Below are 19,539 nucleotides of genomic sequence, written 5' to 3' on the forward strand. Positions count from 1 at the left end.
TGTGGCAGAAGGAGCCCTCCACGACACGACTGTGGCAGAAGGAGCCCTCCACGACACGACTGTGGCAGAAGGAGCGCTCCAGGACACGACTGTGGCAGAAGGAGCCCTCCACGACACGACTGTGGCAGAAGGAGCCCTCCACGACACGACTGTGGCAGAAGGAGCGCTCCAGGACACGACTGTGGCAGAAGGAGCCCTCCACGACACGACTGTGGCAGAAGGAGCGCTCCAGGACACGACTGTGGCAGAAGGAGCGCTCCAGGACACGACTGTGGCAGAAGGAGCCCTCCACGACACGACTGTGGCAGAAGGAGCGCTCCAGGACACGACTGTGGCAGAAGGAGCCCTCCACGACACGACTGTGGCAGAAGGAGCGCTCCACGACACGACTGTGGCAGAAGGAGCGCTCCAGGACACGACTGTGGCAGAAGGAGCCCTCCACGACACGACTGTGGCAGAAGGAGCCCTCCACAACACGACTGTGGCAGAAGGAGCGCTCCAGGACACGACTGTGGCAGAAGGAGCCCTCCACGACACGACTGTGGCAGAAGGAGCCCTCCACGACACGACTGTGGCAGAAGGAGCGCTCCAGGACACGACTGTGGCATAAGGAGCGCTCCAGGACACGACTGTGGCAGAAGGAGCCCTCCACGACACGACTGTGGCAGAAGGAGCGCTCCACGACACGACTGTGGCAGAAGGAGCGCTCCAGGACACGACTGTGGCAGAAGGAGCCCTCCACGACACGACTGTGGCAGAAGGAGCGCTCCACGACACGACTGTGGCAGAAGGAGCGCTCCAGGACACGACTGTGGCAGAAGGAGCCCTCCACGACACGACTGTGGCAGAAGGGGCCCTCCACGACACGACTGTGGCAGAAGGAGCGCTCCACGACATGATTGCCGCACAACGAGCCCGAGTCGACGAGGAGAGAGAAGCGGAGGCGCAGAGGAGGAAGGCGGCCAAGAGAACCGGGCTGACGGTTGGACCTGAACTCTCCACTCTGAAATGGTACAAAGAGCTCCAGGACTCTACGGCCGCCGTGGCCCGGTCCTGTGAAGAGTTCTCCTCCTCCAAAGACGCCAAGATGAAGAGGCTGAAGTTGACTCTGACGAAGGCGGCCGCGATGCCCGTGGGTCAGATCTCCTCCACGTCTGGCTCCCACCCCCAGGACATCTTTGACAAACTGGACCAACTCCTGAGCGGCGGGACGGTGCAGTCGTGGGGCTTGTCCGTGCCCGAGGTGCTCCACGCACAGGCGATGCCCTTTTTCTGCTCCAAACTTGCGGAGAAGTTTGTGAGACAAGGCGAGGAGGAGGTGGCGGCTCACTTCGAAGCGGCCTTCCCGATCGCGGCGGTGGCATCAGGGATCTGGGAGAAGCACCCCGCCTTTGGCGAGCTGTTCCTGGCTCACCTCCACCGGCTGTGCCCCCACTCCGTCCCGCTCCACCCGCAGAAGGAAGGAGGAGCACTACAAGATGGATGAGACGGACGATTGTTTTCTGAAGCGCATGTCGGGGATGATCCGGCTCTACGCGGCCGTTATTCAGCTCCGGTGGCCCCACGGCTCCAAACAAGGGCCCCCGCCTCACGGTCTGAGCCGCGGCTGGACGTGGCTGGTGCAGATGCTGAACATGGAGCCGCAGAGAGACGCCACGGCCACGCTTCTCTTTGACTTCCTGGAGGTGTGCGGGACCGCTCTGGCACAACTGTATCAAGGCCAGTTCTGGAAGCTCCTGCTGCTGTTAAAAGAGGAATATTTAGCCAGGATTAAAGCCGTGACAGAAGACGCACAGAGGGAACTATATTATGATAGATCCATGCGCTTAGGCACGCGGAAACATGGGGACGAACCGCACGCGGCTGCAGGTGAGCGGTAGGTGCTTTTATGATTGATACGTGGCAGGACAAATGATTTATCCACGCCACGAGGAAATATGATTAAAAATTTGCTGAAAAAAATCGTCCATTCCACCTTTAACTTAATTCATTTTAAAGCACAATTAATTTCAGTTATTTTATTGGTAGATTTTGATTGGATTTTGTTTCTATACCAGTTTTATCTCAGAGTTGTTTTTGTGCTAAAATCATTATTAATTTATTTAGTATTTTTAGTTGAAAACTCCAGACGTATTGACTGGATTTAGAAATGCATTTATTTAAAAAGCGATTCAATTCAAAGTGTTTAATTACCCTTGTCCTCTCTCGTGCTAATTTCTGTTCATTTTTTTTTTTATTCAAGTCAAAATACCCAGTTTTGGTCTTCATTAATTACACATAATTAAGCTGGCAAAATGTCTGGTAAACTAGTGGACAAAGTGAGGGAGAGCACTGACTGTCAGCGGAGGAAAGAAAAGAACACGTAACTACAGGGCTGTACCATTTTTCATTTTCTTTTATTGGAGAACTTGGATCTAGGAATGTCGCAGTATCAAACTTAAGTGTTTCATTCCCACTGGCTAACACGTTACTATTAAACCAGCTTCGAACTTTCTGTATGACAAAATCAATTTAATGTGACCAAAAAGACCAGATTATAGATATAGATACAGATAGATAGATATAGATAGATATAGATATATAAGATAAGATATTCCTTTATTGTCCACACATGGGGAAATTTCATTGATACAACGCAGGTAGATACAGAGGAAAAGGACAGATTATAGGAAGTTTAAAAAACACTCTTATTAGAACTCTTATAAACAAAAACTCCTCTAGACAATAAATATATAGCTATATATATATATATATATATATATATATATGTATATATATATACATATACATACATATCAATCAATCAATTCTAAGATGTGTAGATTTGTGTTTGTTCACTGACTTATCATTTTAACTTGTATTTTAATTGTACATAATATGTATTTGAATTTGTTTTGGGACAATATTGCAGTTTACAATGAAAAAATATAATATATAGGATACAATAATAATCTTATGTTGTACTTTCTACTACATTTCTGTGGAAAAATAAATAGAAAAACCAGGAAAGACCTCATTGCCATTGAGACCTTTTTCAAGGGTGACCTGGGGCAAAGTTAAACTCATAAAAACATTTACAGATTTAAAAGAGATATTTACAGTACAACAATTATTTAAATGGTATATTGAGACTGTTAAAATTCCACATACATTTTAAAATACGTATGGTGAATTGATACACTTTTATAATGAACATTTTCTTTTTTAAAAGGACTTTTGGCCCGTAGGCTTTATTGGATAGGACAGGGGAATGTGCAACGGGGAAGTGAGAGAGGGGAGGACATGCAGCAAATTGTCAGATTCTGGATTTGAACTCATGACACTGCGGCCTGCTGCACGTGGAGCCTGGCATATGTGCTGCTGGCTTAACCTCTCAACCACAAGGCAGCACTATAATAAACATTTTCATATATAAATTATACAATATGAGCAGTTCAAACACATAGGAATTGTCTCCCAACTAATGACAAATAACTACACATTAGTGAAGTACCACAATGTAGTAGCACTGCACTGTAATGTAATGTATTTGTACTGAAATGTTTGTAGTTTTTACTGTGCTCCTGTAAACAGTCTCTGTGGAGGTTGTACTTTTACTTCAGTTTTTTTTTAATTACGATTTGGGTTTGTCCACCGACTCATCAGTCGGTGGGACACTCGCTATGTCTCTTTCTGTCCTGCTTTTATATTTATTTCAATAATTGCACTAGGCCTTCAAAATGTACTTTACACTAGATGAATTTCAGATTCAGATAAAGTAGTTGTACATGACATTTGGAGCTCAGCAGATGTAGAAGTAGTATACAAATAACTGCGCTACTTTTAGTTTGGGATCAATTCTAAGATGTGTAGATTTGTGTTTGTTCACTGACATTCTAACTTGTATTTGAGTTGTACATAATATGTACATATGAACACATTGTACTTGCTTCATTGCAGTGCATTGGGAGGAAAAAGTCTGTTTTCATGAGGTAAATAGTGTTCTAAATGAAGCAGGAAAAGGCAGGACAGAAACATGAAAGTTTAGGCCTAAACCAAAGTCCATGTCCTCATGTTTGTGTTTGAGCTGAAGGCAGAGACAGACAGACAGGCCCAGGGACACTTTGTGACACATGTTTATTATTGAACCTGTCTCATCATGAAACATCTCTTATTCTTATGTGTCCAGAAAAGTGTTGCAGTCTGAGTCTGGAGTCATTATGGATCATCATGTCCTGGTGAGTCTATTACAACAACATTATCATTCATTAAAAGACCTTTTGTTCCTTGAGTAATGAATCATTTCCACAAATAATCAGAATCAGAAAAGGTTTATTGCCATTGTCAATGAACAGAATTCACAAACATAGGAACTTGTCTTGGTGATTTGGTGTAACATAAAACAATGAATAAATCAAAAAGAGAAACAATGTAAATCTGCTAAGGGATCAAAATAACAATAAGCTATAAGATAAAAAATAAGAGAAACAATACAAATACAAAATTGGCTTAATACGTACACTAATTTACAGTTGAGTTTACAAGGTGCGGTCTTCTGAGGAGCTGTCCATGGTATCAGCCACACACTGCAGTGAAGCGCCACCAGAGGGAGCCATGATCCTGAAGTCAAAGGGACTAAACACACTCACAAGGTATTCTTCTTCTAGTATGGAACAAATATCTGTTATTATGGACGTTTTGTAACATGTTCCAGTTGAGTCTAAAACGTCCAGTTTCCAGTTCGAGAAGAAACGTGTAACAATCATCTTCATCTCTGCCAAGTCCAAACATGCTTCTGCAAAGATAAAGAACAGTTTCTCAAATTGTATTTAAACATATATACAACTGTATACATTTTCATTATACTCCCTATTCAAACCCCTCTTGTACCTGCCATTGGTGTAATACAGTACCATTATTACCATGTTATGTATTTCTACTCAATTTTCTGTGTATGTATTACTTGTATCAGAAGTATTCCAAACTAATAAAGGTGAGGATATTTGGGGAACAGGGTGTAGAGGAGGACCATTATTCATTGGTATGTGTTTATTGTCACGTGTCTGTTGTATGATGTGGGATATAATATATTGTTATGTCATGTATGTAACAGTCCCCTCCAAATAGAGATAGACCATCATCTGAATAAATAAATAACTACATGTATAAATCATGTATCCAGCTCGTGTCTGCTGCAGTCAGTAGAACACAGATCCACTGGAAGCAGTCCAGTCAGAGCTGTGGGAGGTGTGGTGTTCTGTGACTGACCTGTGGATTGCTCTGGTCCACCTCAGAGGAAGAGATGAACACGTCCTGGTCCAAAAGGAGTGAGAATCCTTCAGAAGGTCAGTAATCACACATTTACTTTGTTTAAGAAGGAAACCTGAAGCAGCACTCCTGGTGAAGTTCTCCAGAGGAACCCAGAGCCACAGCCTGTGAACTGATGCATCAGCCAAGGAACAATGCTAATGCTAGCGAAACCAGAGTTAGCCTTGGATAAAGTTAACGAGACACGCGCAGCTTAAACACCGAAGAGCTCGTGGTGGTTAATCAGTTTGAGAGTTATAATTAGTTACCTGGACTGTCTAATGATAGAGAATACCTGCCGCTCCGTGAATAAACAGTACAAGAGTGTTGAGAGCGCGCTCCTCTGGACGTGTTTACGTCTCTGCGTCCGCAGCGTGGTGTTGGACCATACCAAATGTGGAGGGGGATTTTTTTTTTAATTTTAAAATATGTTTTTATTTGCGTGAATACCAATGACTCGTTTCACATCTACAGCTAAATAAGTAAAACATTGAGTGTACAACATATTAAAAACCTTCTAAATAATCGGGGCTTTTCTAAACACAGCTGAGGCTCGAGGGTACAACCCCCCCCCCGCTCCAGCGATGGTCTTTCCCAAAGAGTCAGAAGTAACAAGTTTGAATCTTAACTGCTCTGTGTGCGCGCGCGCGCGCACGCACACACGCACACACACACACACACACACACTTTAATTTTTGCTTGGCGGAGTTTTTTGCGCCCCCTTCTAAGTATCCAAACACTAAAGTTTATAATTGTACTTGCTGGTTGGACATAGGCGGCAAATATGACATACCATAAGGTCGAGTTTTTCCACAACTGTTACCTAGCACCCAAACTGAAAACAAGTTTAAAATTTTCTTCACAAACTGCAAATTTGATAAATGTATGATAAATATTTACCTCATGACTTAGTTTGGTGCTACCCTACCAAAGTCATAATTACAAAAGGCATTTAACTTGTCATATAGACTTTAATAACGCCGTTGTTCAAAGACAGCTTTATCATAATAAAAACAAGACAGTCACAAAATTCTCAGTTTATTGCCAATTTAAGTGCTTTAAGAGTTCCATCATTTAGAGTGAATGTGCCGTATAAAGAGGATACAGTGGAGAAGTTTGAGAAAAATGCTGTTCTCCAGATTTAATCCAGGACCAGTGAACTCCGAACAGATGGGAAGTTCTCAAAGAAGCCCTAGGAAAAAAAGGAATATTTAGTAAATAGTATTACGCTCTCACACTGATGCCTTTACTCAAATGTAATATTAACAGTCAAAAAATAGGTTATTTATTGTAATCGGCTTTAAGGGCTCAGTTTTTATTGGCTAACCTAGTGTATATTGATTTATATAAATTTATTGTGGAAATGTAGCAAATCCAGTTGCTTATGTTTTACAGTAATGAATCAGGACAATAAACACAACTTCATCACAAACTAAAAAAATAACTGAATTTATTTCCAGACAAAAAGTTAATGACACACTAGAAATAGATTAGACCAGAGTTACTGAGTGGCGGTGTATGGGGATCAGTGATGTCCTGAGGTACGAGTGAATTTGTGATTGAGCAACAATTTCAAAATAAATTCTACATGTTTTTTTAAAAATCATTGTGTTTTCTTAAATCTTAACAGTTGAGTTAAAGGAATAATAGACTATTTTTGACACGTAATCCGAGTCTCATTTCCTTGTGGCGTGGACAGTGGAGTAGTTCTCTCACATGTCAATCATCCCTTGCGTCCTACTGCACACATGTAGGCTCGTTCTGGCTTGTTCCCAGGATAGCAGCACGTTTCCCTGGCTGCGCATGCGTGGTTGATATGCCGGTGTGTGTTTAGTGAGTTCCTTCAGTGTACAGTACAAAAATGACGACAGAGAAAGACTGTATTCGAGCTAATAAAAGACGGAAATCTGCAGAGACGAGAGATGCGATCCGTCGCGCTAATAAACAAACGTACGTGTAGCAGCTGAGATGTTGCGTGCTTCTGCATGAGGTTTGTGTGAGTGTGTGCAAGCTATTTTTAAAAAAGAGACTAAGAGTTGCTTGAGTTCTCAAATCGGAAAAAAGATCCTTATTCCTTTAAGCAAGGATAGGTGTGATACGTTTTCTCTTTTTTGAACCGGTGAGCAGTGCGGCAGCAGTGTTCTGGACTGTAACTGACCTGATGTGGGAGACCTGAATACAAGTTGCAGTACTATAGGCTAAAAAAAAAAAAAAAAAGTATGTATGATTATTACCAAATTCTTGCTATGTCTTCTCAAAGTTCAAAAGTGAGCTCATAGAACATCTACATCAGGGATGTCCAAACTTTTTTCACCGAATGCCGCATTTTGAAACTTATACGGAGCAAAGAGCCACAAACAATCATTTGAAATTTTGCATTTGACATAGTTTCGATACCTCCACACCTTTAATAAGACTTGGAACATAATCATAAGGTTGGTGTAACATCAAAATGCTTGAATTTTCCAGTAAAATGTACTACTTTTTGTTGTTTGGACCAACTTAGCAGGAAGCCAGAGGGCTAACAAAAATTGGTCTGAGGGCCGCATTTGGCCCCCGGGCCATAGTTTGGACATGCCTGATCTACATTCTTCATAAAATTGGGCAAATTTGCATTGAGGGGTCCAAAATCCGATCAGTTTGGAGTCCAAATAAAATAGCCTATCATATTTAACCATAACCAGCTTTGTATTTCTGCCAAATAGGCATTAAGAGTGGACAACGTCAAGTCATTGATTGAGCCGGGAGATAAAGCTGAGTGCCGTCAGCATAAAAGGTACTTAATGTAGTGTCTACAGAAAACAAAAGATGCCTGTTAAGGACACTTGAGGCAGACCACAGGGGAAAGTGATGGGCCAGTGCAGTGTCGACAACCAAACTATCTGTTGCAGACATTTCAGGAGGATCTGGTCATCAATAGTGTCAAAGGTTGCACTTAAACCCAAAGAATTATCACGGCTGAGGATCCAGAGTCAGATGTGAGGACGAGCTTTACCTAGAGCAGATTTGGTACTATGAGGTTTGTTATTGGTTGGATGTTAAGAGAACGTTTTCCAGAATAACTAAGAAGGGTAATTCGGACCTACAGTTTGATACATCCTCAATGTCTAAGTTGGCCTTTTAAGAACCAGTAACGACGCGTAATGTGGAGTATGTTTTGTATTGTGAGGATACCTTGAGGAGCACTATAAACCAGAACAATACTACATCTAGTTCCTATCCTCTTCTTCTGAGCACTATCCTCTTCTTCTTCTGACTACTTATGCTATCAAACAATATTTATTTTTTGATTCCACTTGCAAACTGTTCACCGCCTTCTTTTCTTTCTCTCACTCCTGAGGACCTGTGGACCCAGATGCCCCTCCCCTGGTGAAGTGGTCCCTGCCCTGTGTGGACGGTCCCTCATCTGCCTGAAGAGTGGGTCCAGCTCGCCTCCGACGGTCCCTCATCTGCCTGAAGAGTGGGTCCAGTTCGCCTCAGTCGGTCCCTCATCTGCTTGAAGAGTGGGTCCAGCTCCAGTCTCCTCGTGTCCGTCTGTGAGAGTCGGATCTCTCCTTCACTGGAACTCCTCCAGGTTTCTACGCTTTTTTCCCAAAGAGGTTTTTTTTGTAGTTTTTCCTGGCCGAGAAGGAGAGTCTAAGGGACCCTGGGACATCGTCCCTCGCCACCACAGACATTGTCTGACTCCATCGCCACCACAGACATTGTTGATTCATTTCTCCCTGTGGCCCTCAGAGGCAACTGTTGTTGTGATTTTGGGCCTTACAAAAATAAATTGATTTGATCTAAATTAGAACTCCTGATACAGTTTTATTATCATCAATAAAAAGGGGTGTATTTATTTACGGTTACCTTGAACAGCGTGGTGCTCTGAAGGACACTGGAGGTGCAGCACATTTCTCTAATGGAGTGCATGGACAGCTGTGGAGCGCCGATATCCACCACTGGGACCCCCAGACGAGCAGCTAGGATCGGCCCAATGGTGCTGCCACACGGGCTGTCGTTACGCACCATCACATCCTGGCAAGACAAGAAAATAGAAGGTCAACAGATGATGCAGAGAGGGTCAGAGGGAGTAGAGGATGCAGAAGAGAGGGTCAGTCGGAGAAGACGATGCAGAGGAGAGGGTCGGACGGAGCAGAGGATTCCCTCAGGACATTATTCACCTGTAGAGGGACCTTCACACGACTGGCCACTTCTCTCATGATGGCTGCAGTTACAGCTGTGGTGGCGTAGCGCTGGTTACTGTTAAACTTTATCACAGGACCCTAAACAGACAATAAATACAGATAAATTAGATTTAAGAAAAGTGAGACATTTAAATAGAATGATATATGATTCACAAACGGACCTTGTGGAAAGCAGGTCGATGGTTTTCTTCATGCTTCTCCCTGAAAATGACCAAAAATACACACATTTATGAGCATCATCTCCCATTCCATGGCATACACACCTCTACTCAATATGTGGAATTAAATTAAATGTTATCACTTTAAATTACTTCAATAACACGTCAGACTGTAGTTACACTCTCAAGTCTAGGCCCATCATAGTACTGACGTAATACAGTAATAGGTTGTGTTCAAGTTCTAAAAGAAACAAAAATAATTTGATCATCTCAGGTGGAGGGAAGGGGCCGTATACTTAAAGTGCCACTAAACACCCGCGGCAGAGCCTTCTTCAGCTGAAAGCAACATTTTAAAAATACTCATACTCTAAAAATATATTCCAAAATGTCCATGTCAGACACGGGGGCGGGGCTCACAAGGGGTCCCTCGAGACATAGTGACCGAGCTTATAATTCAGCAGAGGCCACAGGACCAACCACGAAATTCAAAACGTAAGATCCTTTATTGTCCACACATGGGGAAATTTCACTGTAGTGGGTGTGAATGTGAATCATGTGAATACGTCGAGTAATTACGAGATATGAACCATAAACCAGGTCAACAGTAAATCTCCCAAAGAGTTAGGCCCCTGCCCTTCTTCTAAAACACAACCTGTTGTGTTTAGGTCTTAGTCTCAGGCTTAAAGAACAAAAACAAAAAGGTGTTGCTGACGTGTAGTTGGGGTGGCAGGCGTGGGCCATGTCCGCGGAGATCATGAAGGACAGAGGAGCTGCCTGCTGAAACGCTGTGAGGTTTGAGGAAGACGAGGAGACTCTGGAGAGGATCAGCTCGGTCAAGTTCGACTGGGCGCCCTGTGCACTCTCTGAGCCCACCTACAGGGGGCAGACACAAGCAGGTTACAAACACACAGAGCCCTAAATTTGACTGTTTAAAATTCATCGACATTCTGCTAAAAGTATATAATACACCAGTCAAGTCACGGTCAGACGTCTAATATTGTGGACATCGACACTAAATGTGATGCTAAGGTCAGTCCTTTCTCACCTCTTCATTGTCGTACAGCGCGATCATTCGGACATTTGGATCTTTGGACAGAGAGTCTCCAGAACAGGACTCCAGCAAACCCTGAAGGACAGTTATTGTTACGACATTTTTACTGAAAATATACTTGTTTTGAAACCTGATGTATATTCCCAAACCTATTCCACAGTGACATTTAAGTCAATACGTGGCATGTGTGCAGTACAGTGTGTCACCTGTAAGGCGCAGTAGCAGCTGTGCAGGTTGTCAAGACGAGGAGAATAAATGAATTCCTCGTAAACTCCGCCCAAAGCCTGAAACAGAAACGGGTTACATTTAATTTCACATTTAATGTATTTAGAAAATCTTGTGTTGTACAGATCTACACCATGATAAAAGAAGGCCCAAACCAGGACTATACCAGGTCTAAAATTAAACCTATATCTAAACTAGGACTAAACCAAATATGAACATGGTCTAAATCAGGTCCTAAATCGGGTTCTAAACCAGGCCTAGCCCTCGTGTCAGACTCACAGCCGGCTGCGTGTCGGCGAGGCACAGCTCAAAGTCCAACAGATGATCTGGTTCCACAGAGAGCTCAGAGCAGAGGACCTTCACCAGAGCCGGGTGGTGCTTCTCCGCCTGGAAACAAGACTTTTAAATACTTTCATCTTCTAAGAGTGGATACATACAAAAGTGAGACCTAACATCAGGTTATATTGTTGTTGTTGTACACTTTACTAAGCTTGCCCATGTGCGAGGGATTGGTGGTGGTTGGAGGGGCTGTTGGCGCAGATTGGCAATTTACACCTTTCAATATTGATTAATTAACCATTTAACAAAAAATAAAAATAAAAAGGGAGCTCCAGACAGACTCCTGAAAAGCTCTATATAAATAAAATGTATAGTATTTTGCATAGTATTCCAGTTTTTACCGTGTTGTTGGCAGCACAAGCGTCTCCAGATGAAACGCAGCCCGTCTCCAGCTCCTCCTGAGCAACTGTGGCCAGGATTGGGACTCTGCAGGAAGAATAGAAGTTTAATGTGAGGTGTACTACTGTATGTACGTAAATAAAGTAGCATAGGGCACAGACAGGTGGTTCTCCTTGCTGGGCCCGAAGGAGTCATTGATGTCCCTCTGGAGGTGAATGGCCAGATGTGGGATTCTGAGGATGGGACGGGGAACGTGGACCAGGCGTTGGACAAGCTGACCACCATTCTGGAGACATACATTATTTATGCATTTACCTTTAAATAGGTACCAGATTAAACCCAACTGAGAGCAAAATCTCCATTTAGGCTGACCGGGGCCAAAGTGGAAATTGCAGAAAATCATAAAAACAATTACAATAAACAAGAGACATTTAAGAAAGATTCAAACAGACCTACATTTAAAAGCACAGAAAATGTTCATAGGATTCTTGCCCTTTATTCTATTTATATAAAGTAGAGTGAGAGTTCCAAGCTTGCATAACAGAAGGCTCACATTTCCCCACTCGAGGGACAGACGAGCAGTAAATGTCTTAATGCCCAATGATTAACAGTGTTTAAGAATTCCATTTTTTATGGAATGATTTGAATGAAATGTAGGAACATGGGAGGTTTTTCTTGCCATGGTTGACACATTAACATAGAGTCCATTTTAGCTCGGAGAAAGCTTGTGGAACAGCGCCAGAATTTCTCTAACCAAAACATTCAAATGGTGGCCTTTTCCTCTGTATTTAGAACTAATCAAGTGTATATTCCCATAGTGAGGACAATGAACTGGAATAAACTAGGTCTAAATCAGGACTATACCTTGACAATAACCCGTCCAGCGACAGTGAGGTCTCGGTCGAACCACGTGTTCCAGATTCCCCCTCCGTAGCACTCCACTCCCACCTGCACACAGCCCTGCTTCGAACGCTTGGACCTCGGTTTCACCTGAAACAAAGGCAGAGTTTAAATGATTATTCCCCAGGAAACCCCACAGACCTGAGCACAAACGGGGTCTTTCTCACTTTGAGGCAGGGGCTGTCTGTGTGAGCGCCAATCATTGAGAATCCGTTTCCAGGTAGAAACTTTCCCCCGACAGCAAAAGCGATCAGACTGGAGTAGTTACGGGTCACGAAGTACTGCAACAGACAAATTGAATCAAAGAGCTGCTTTTACAGTACACTCTCGTGGAAAACATTTGTGTTGTGTGACATGACAAAATAATAGCTTTACAGCTTTTTGGATTATGGTTGACAATAATCAGACATTTGTGAAAATATATAAATATGTAAATAAATGTCTCCAGAAATGTGTACAAATTTATCATTTTATGCTGTTATAAGATAATATATTCTTTTATTGTCCACACATAGGGAAATGTCATTGTTATTTAGAAGATTGGAGGTTTGTTTGTTTATCCAATCATAAGCCAATACCAGTAATATGTAAATGAATCATGGCATCCTTCAAAATAGGTTGATGGTAAATTTAAGAATGTCTTGTTGAGATTTACATCAACATTTATAATAAATTAATATTTGTATACAGCATAAATGGGATTAGCAGTACCTTGCTGGAGGGTCTGATGTCCCACTGCTCCGACTCTTTGAGCTCGATGAATCCAGACGCCAACAGTCGCCGTTTACACTCATCAACAACTGTGCAAAAAAAACAATCGAAAACACAAAACATTGATAAACTAAGAACTGAAAAACCACTATATGTAATATATACCAGTGACTCTCAGAGTAGCTTTACAAATACCACCTTAAATGAACTAAACTGTCTATATAACGACAAAGAAGGACTGCAATAAGACTCAAACCAGGTCTTAAAGGCGGTATGGACGATTTTTCGGCGATTTGAGAAACTCAGGCGGAAGTGCGCATGCGCACTCCCCCGTGTGGACTGATACAACACACACGTGCGTTTGTTTATTAGCGCAACGGAGCGCATCGCATCTCTCGTCTCCCGTAGATTTCTGTCCACTTCTGCGTCAGCTCGAACTGTCTTTCTCCGTCTTCATTTTGCCCCGTACACTGAGGGAACTATATTATGATAGATCCATGCGCTTAGGCACGCGGAAACGTACCGCACGCGGCTGCAGGTGAGCGGTAGGTGCGTTTTATGATTGATACGTGGCAGGACTAATGATTTATCCACGCCACGAGGAAATATGATAAAAAAATTTGCTGAAAAAAATCGTCCATACCACCTTTAACTAGTAACCATAAGCTAAAGAAACACGAAGAAAACTATTTATTTCAAGCTTACAGTCAGAACAGTTTTTCAATTATTATTTTCTTACAATAACAGTAGAGGCTTGAGTTCAAAGTGCAAGAGCAAAACATCCAGTTCCTCTCAATTAAACTTGCCCTTATCTGGAGGTTCAAAGTCTGGAGTGAATATTAATGCTGAGACAAGCACATAAGACTAGGATGGATAATCAATTTAGAGAAAGTTAAGGCATATTCAAGCTTAAAAGTCCATTACAACTAATCAAGTTAACTAATTCACTTAATAAACATGAATGCAATTACTATAAACTTCTATCTAACTATCCATTATCAAATAATGTACACTAACAATATATTGACTGCATAGAAGAAAGTCACGAGTAGTAGGAAAATACTTTCTATTTCTGCATTATTACCATGATAAGGCGACACTCCCTTGTTGACAAACTGGATGAACTCTTTGGCAGAGGACTGCACGGCCTCTTTGGAGCTCATGATCAGAGCCTGGAAGATAAAAAGTCAAAACAGACGAATGTATTTTAAGAAACGAAACAAGAAGTCTGTGCAAGCTAGCTAAGAGGAAGTACCGTAGTTCCATTGTCGGACAATGCAACAATGTCAGTCAAGAGTGAATAAAATACACACTGTGACAACGCATGGATCAGGAAACTTCAAGTAATACAAGTTGTACAGTGATATGTAAGGCTTTGGAATTAATAGCTCATTTGAAATCCTCATTGAAGAGTTAAATCGTTGGGTTGTCCGCAGATGGGCTAATATTGAATGCAAACCTGTGTGCCTCAACGCCGCTTTTCGGACACATTTCCCGTCTGTTTTTCCACCTAAAAGCCAAGGTCAAGGCAGAAACTACAGCCAAACTACAGCTCTTCACGCCGCAGACAGAATGTGCATTTATATGGCTCTTACCTGCATTAATCCCCTGCTCAAACTCCGAAGTCCAGCGCGAGAAGAGCGAGCTCAGGGTGACTGTGATCATACGGGCTTCTTCTGCTGAGATTTAACAGCGTGGAACAGAGCGACACCTGCTGGACACGCGTGGTGTTGCCATGGAGACATGACAACAAGTAACGATGGTAAATGGAAGTCAGATCATATTCGGGACAAAATAAGCACATTTTAGAGATATAATTAATCTAATAATTACATAAATAAATAAAAAACACATTTTGAAAAGTTAAAATAAGATAACAGTTTATTCCATAATAGGCAAATGTCATGTTATAACAAAAAAGTAACTGCAGCTCAAACTATCAAACTACTAGACTACATTTGTAAATACTAGTTGATTTAATACGGATTAAGGGCGAATAGGTAAATGTCAGGTCAAATTTCTCATAATACTGCAGTACAAAATATTTTGTAGAGGTTATAGACTTTTCAGTGCTTTGTTACACTTACATGTTTTTCAATTCAATTCAATTTATTTTTGTAACGCCCAAAAGCAAAACAGCAGTTTTCTCGAGGGGCGACAGTGAAAAAAACAGATTAAACAATGTTCATAGGGACTTGGCAATGTCCCAGCATTTTTATTGAGTCCCTTTGCCCAATAATAACAGAACCCGCAGCAGTCCAAAATGTAAAACACTGAATCTTAAATATATTCAGCTCTTTTCCACTTAAGTGTTTTTAAAAGGGTTATATCCTTGTATTCTGAGCTCCGACAAAGGCAAAAACAGCTGCTCATTTGGAGGAAATTCGTCCCACTTTGTCCATGTCCAACCTGCAGGAACACAAAAAGATTTTTACAGTATTTTGTACTGAACTATAAAATAAACTGCTTGTCCAAAATAAAAAAGTCACCACGTTAATTTAACTAAGCAAATAGATCCTCTCCTCTTACTGTATAATCATTGTATGGGTAATTGCCTTTCCGTTGCAACACAGTATTTAAACCCGACATGCAGTGAGTGGCTTCTCATTTCCATGTGGAAAGACAAATCTCGTGGTCATGGAAAAGGTGTCAGTGTGTTTGAGAAGAGTCAAATCATTGGCATCGAGCAGAGAAAACATCTAAGGAGAAGCAGGAACTAATGTACTTCAGATCTGAACCCAAGTGAGAGTGTTTGAGCTGGTGACAAATAATGCAACAGTGGATGCAAATAATCTGTTGCAAAAGTCTATAGAAACTATTCAACAACAAATGTGTGCAAGACGGTCCTACAATATATTCAAGCGTCTTTTTTTATGTGGTGACTTTCTTTGGACAGGCAGAGAATGTAGATCACAATTTTACATTTTGTTAATTTAAAAACGTGATAGTGATCTAAAACAGCAAAACAAAAAACATACAAAAGTGATAAACCCCTCTTATTCATTTTTCTAATAAAATCACCAAAAAGTGCTGGGATGTGGGCAGGGATAGGGGGTAGGTGAAAATAGGGCTTTTATGTGGACTTGAACCTCAGTCGTAGGACAATACAGGGTTAAGTCAAACATGCAGGGATAAATCAAAATACAGCTTTTACTAAACTAATGATGAGGAAACACTACAAGGATACATTTTGATTAAAGTTGATGTTGCAAATATTATGTCTTCCTTAAAACCTCTAAAAAAACGTTTTAAATCCAAACAGTAGATGGCATACACTGAGAAGTCACTGTTACCTTTGGATGGACAATTCTTTCTCATTCTATTTTCTGTAATAACTAAATGGGTTTATAAAGACATTTAAAGCATAAAAAGAGAAAATATGCACAATAGGTAAACGTAGAACAGGCAGAGGGCTAATGTTGTCTTTACCCTCGTTCTTGTGGAGCTCCATGTTCCTCGGCTCCCCGGACCTGTCCCGGTCCAGCTCGCCCCTCATCATCAACGTGACATAGTGATAGTTTTCCTCCAATTTCACAGAATTCACAACAAAAACAAAACAAACGCCTTTTAAATGGATCCCGGCCTCCTCCAACACCTCCCGCTCTGCACACGTCTCCCACGACTCACTGCAAAAAACAACACATATACATATAAATGTATTAACTTAGCGTTACATACTATACAAGCCCTATTTTGTCAGTCCAGACGGATAGGTTTCACGTGTCCATAATAACTATATATTCACCACAATGACACGACAGGTTTAAAATGGTCAATTGCTGTTGTGAAAACTCTAAAATAATGTTGAATTAACGCACCCAAACTCCAGATGACCTCCCGGAAGTTGATATTTTCCGTGACCCATGGAGCCTTTTCGTTTTCCGAGTAAAACGCAGCCGGGATATTTCGAGTCAGTGACCAAAACTCCGACTCCGACACCGGGCCGTTTCACCTGTGCTTCACAAGACATGGAGCACAAATGTTTTAGTTATAAATCTGCAGAAAACGTGCTCTAAAAGCCAAGCATGCGGCCGCATGCGTGCAGTGGCGCGGAGCGTGGAGTCAAGCAGGCGGAAGTCCAATGAAAGGGTGAAAAACCTACAAAATAAAGCAAAAATTAATATAAATTAATAATTATGTTTAGCTTAGGTAAACAATGAAAAACGAGGCTATACAAATGTAAAAAGAAAGGAATGTGGATGCTGCTATGTCTGCACTTGATGCTAGCTTTGGGAGATCCACAAGATAGCGCTGTTTAGCAACAGCTGACTGATTATGTTTTTATCAAAGATGCAATTACTCTGGCCTAATATTCTTGCAGTGCAATGTTATAAAAACTATTGCATGCCTAAATTGAGAAACAAATTTGTGTAAAGGCTATATCTACAAACAAGACGAGACCCGATAACGTAATTTATAATAAATTGTGTTGTTCAGATCACAATTTCATTTCAATTTTCAATTTCATTGTAGCACAGCATTTTGGAACTACAGCAAGAAGTCTATCCAACCAATGTTAATCTTTTTTTTTGTCTAACTACGCCCAATGTAAACATGTCTTGTGGCAATTTCCACAATTTCAAAATACCCTTTAAACTAATGTAAACATGTTTTATCATTGTTTTATGTTGCACCAAACCAAGTTCCTATGTTTTGTGAATTCTGTTCATTGACAACCTTTTCTGATTCTGATTCTGATTGTTGGTGATGTTGTCTTTGTGTTAAAACATGTGACCCCTCTACCAGCACAAATTTCTCCCATGGGAGATAATAAAGGATCATCTTATTTTACATTTTTGCATGTTCTCCCACTGTATGTTTTCTGTGATTCCTCCACCTACAATAAACACTCTCCAGCCAGGTTTTCCTGACAGTATCCTGGATCAGGCAGAGGAAAAAATATTATTTCAGTACATCTTGCTGAAACAGACAATATGTTTATAAATTGCACCTTTTAAAATTTAATTCTAAATAACAAAAACACATGTATTTATTCCTATCTGGAGCTAAATTCCCACAGTCATCTCCATAATCTAAGCATATTTAATCCTAATTCTCCTGTTTTGTCGTCTTTCCTCGTTCATATTGTTATTTTCCGTTTAATCTCTGATTTAGAGGTGTTTTTGTTTCCCACATGTGGATTATAGGTCTGATCATTCAAACACATGTTACTGAACCAGATTAACCCTGAAATTAACACTAGACAAACACTGAGATCAAAGGTTGAAGAAGAACAGGAGGGGTGACCCAAATCTGAGAATCCAAGACTACAGACGGCTCCGAGGACCTGACCAACACTAGACCATGATTGGACCAGGACTAAACTAGGACTAATGGAGGAGATGCCCCAGCAGCATTGAAGGTTGGGTCAAATGCAGAGGACAAATGTCCGTCCAGGGACAATAAAGTAAACCATAACCTTACCTTAACCTTAGGACTAAACCAAGACTGGATAGGGACTGGAAGTGGGACAGGAGAAAGACATTACCAGAACTGGACCACCAGTGTACCAGGACTGAACCGGGACTAAACCTGGACTAAACAAGACCTGAACCAGGATTGGAAAGGGTTTTTGGACAGGACTGGACCAAGATGGGTTGTGAAGATATACTCTTTCTATTGCATTTTCTTTGCATTTTTATACAGAAATGGCCACACAAACAAGACAATTTTGTATTTACATAATATTAGATATAGGGTAATGTGTCCTCTGCAGCAGCCCCATCCTTCAGTGTCTCTGGGTCAAACTAGTCAGGAGCAGGGACCAGATCTGAGCCAGGATCCTGGTTCGAACAGCAGTACCTAGCTGGAGAATTGTTGAGCATGTTTTAGCAGTTTGTTGGGGGAGACATTTGGCAACCCACTCAGACTCAGAGAACATGTTAACTCCACATATAAAGGCTGCACATAGTTCTGGATTTATGATGTACCACTGTATTAAACAGTAATGTCACACGATAATATTTTTCTTACCTCCTTCGCAGCTCTAATCTAGCCAATCTAAACATACATGTTATCGCCATTGTTTTGACACTGGATTATGTATTGTTTTGGTCTAATCTCAGTGTTTATGTGGCATATAGCTCATAAACAGAGTATGATCCAAGAAACCAAACAATAGGATTTACACTGACACTTCAGTACCGTAATCTGATTGTTGTTAGATTAACCCTCTGTCTCTTTACTGGTCAGAGCCAAATGATAAACACAAAACACAATTGAAATGGCCATTAATAGCAAATTGCTAAATCTGGAGGTACTGTCCTCTTTCTGGACAAAAAATCTGTCAACCCTGTAGTTTAGACAAATGCTGAAACTAACAATTATTTTAGTAGTCAAC

The 19,539-nt window shown here is 41.5% G+C and overlaps 2 protein-coding genes and 1 pseudogene across 3 annotated transcripts; 1 reads left to right on the forward strand and 2 right to left on the reverse strand.

Moving 5' to 3' along the window:
- Positions 1 to 895: 895 nt before the first annotated feature.
- On the forward strand, positions 896 to 4,812 carry LOC140363324 (mRNA export factor GLE1 pseudogene; annotated as a pseudogene).
- Positions 4,813 to 6,334: 1,522 nt separating this feature from the next.
- dnpep (aspartyl aminopeptidase) lies at positions 6,335 to 14,899 on the reverse strand. Of its 2 annotated transcripts, none has more exons than XM_072437030.1 (15): positions 14,795 to 14,899; positions 14,284 to 14,371; positions 13,200 to 13,288; positions 12,656 to 12,769; positions 12,453 to 12,578; positions 11,750 to 11,874; positions 11,591 to 11,675; positions 11,190 to 11,297; positions 10,892 to 10,969; positions 10,680 to 10,760; positions 10,347 to 10,507; positions 9,638 to 9,677; positions 9,453 to 9,554; positions 9,139 to 9,306; positions 6,335 to 6,478 (listed from the first exon to the last, which is right to left on the reverse strand). In XM_072437030.1, the coding sequence occupies exons 1-15, from the start codon at positions 14,798 to 14,800 to the stop codon at positions 6,428 to 6,430; spliced, it is 1,422 nt and encodes a 473-aa protein (XP_072293131.1). In that variant the 5' UTR covers positions 14,801 to 14,899; the 3' UTR covers positions 6,335 to 6,427. The 2 variants fall into 2 exon arrangements, with proteins under 2 accessions (XP_072293131.1, XP_072293205.1); XM_072437104.1 differs by lacking the exon at positions 14,795 to 14,899 and adding an exon at positions 14,659 to 14,747.
- Positions 14,900 to 15,428: 529 nt separating this feature from the next.
- nudt15 (nudix (nucleoside diphosphate linked moiety X)-type motif 15) lies at positions 15,429 to 17,255 on the reverse strand. The gene is made up of 3 exons (XM_072451057.1): positions 17,018 to 17,255; positions 16,629 to 16,825; positions 15,429 to 15,608 (listed from the first exon to the last, which is right to left on the reverse strand). Exons 1-3 carry the CDS (start codon positions 17,167 to 17,169, stop codon positions 15,505 to 15,507), a joined length of 453 nt encoding a protein of 150 aa, XP_072307158.1. The 5' UTR covers positions 17,170 to 17,255; the 3' UTR covers positions 15,429 to 15,504.
- Positions 17,256 to 19,539: the final 2,284 nt, after the last annotated feature.

This window comes from Eucyclogobius newberryi, unplaced genomic scaffold (assembly GCF_026437365.1).
Source record: "Eucyclogobius newberryi isolate DKJ021-1_F unplaced genomic scaffold, fEucNew1.0.hap1 SCAF_1, whole genome shotgun sequence".
Lineage (NCBI taxonomy): Eukaryota > Metazoa > Chordata > Actinopteri > Gobiiformes > Gobiidae > Eucyclogobius > Eucyclogobius newberryi.

Coding starts and splice junctions, on each gene's coding strand:
- dnpep (XM_072437030.1), bottom strand. Junction 12,770..13,199: donor ACATCAGACCCTCCAGCAAG/GTACTGCTAATC, acceptor TGTCTGTTGCAG/TACTTCGTGACCCGTAACTA. Junction 11,676..11,749: donor CCCAGCAAGGAGAACCACCT/GTCTGTGCCCTA, acceptor TTCTTCCTGCAG/AGTCCCAATCCTGGCCACAG.
- nudt15 (XM_072451057.1), bottom strand. CDS start 17,169: ATGTCTTGTGAAGCACAGGTGAAACGGCCCGGTGTCGGAGTCGGAGTT. Junction 16,826..17,017: donor GGAGGTCATCTGGAGTTTGG/GTGCGTTAATTC, acceptor TGTTTTTTGCAG/TGAGTCGTGGGAGACGTGTG. Junction 15,609..16,628: donor GGAGCTCCACAAGAACGAGG/GTAAAGACAACA, acceptor GTGTTCCTGCAG/GTTGGACATGGACAAAGTGG.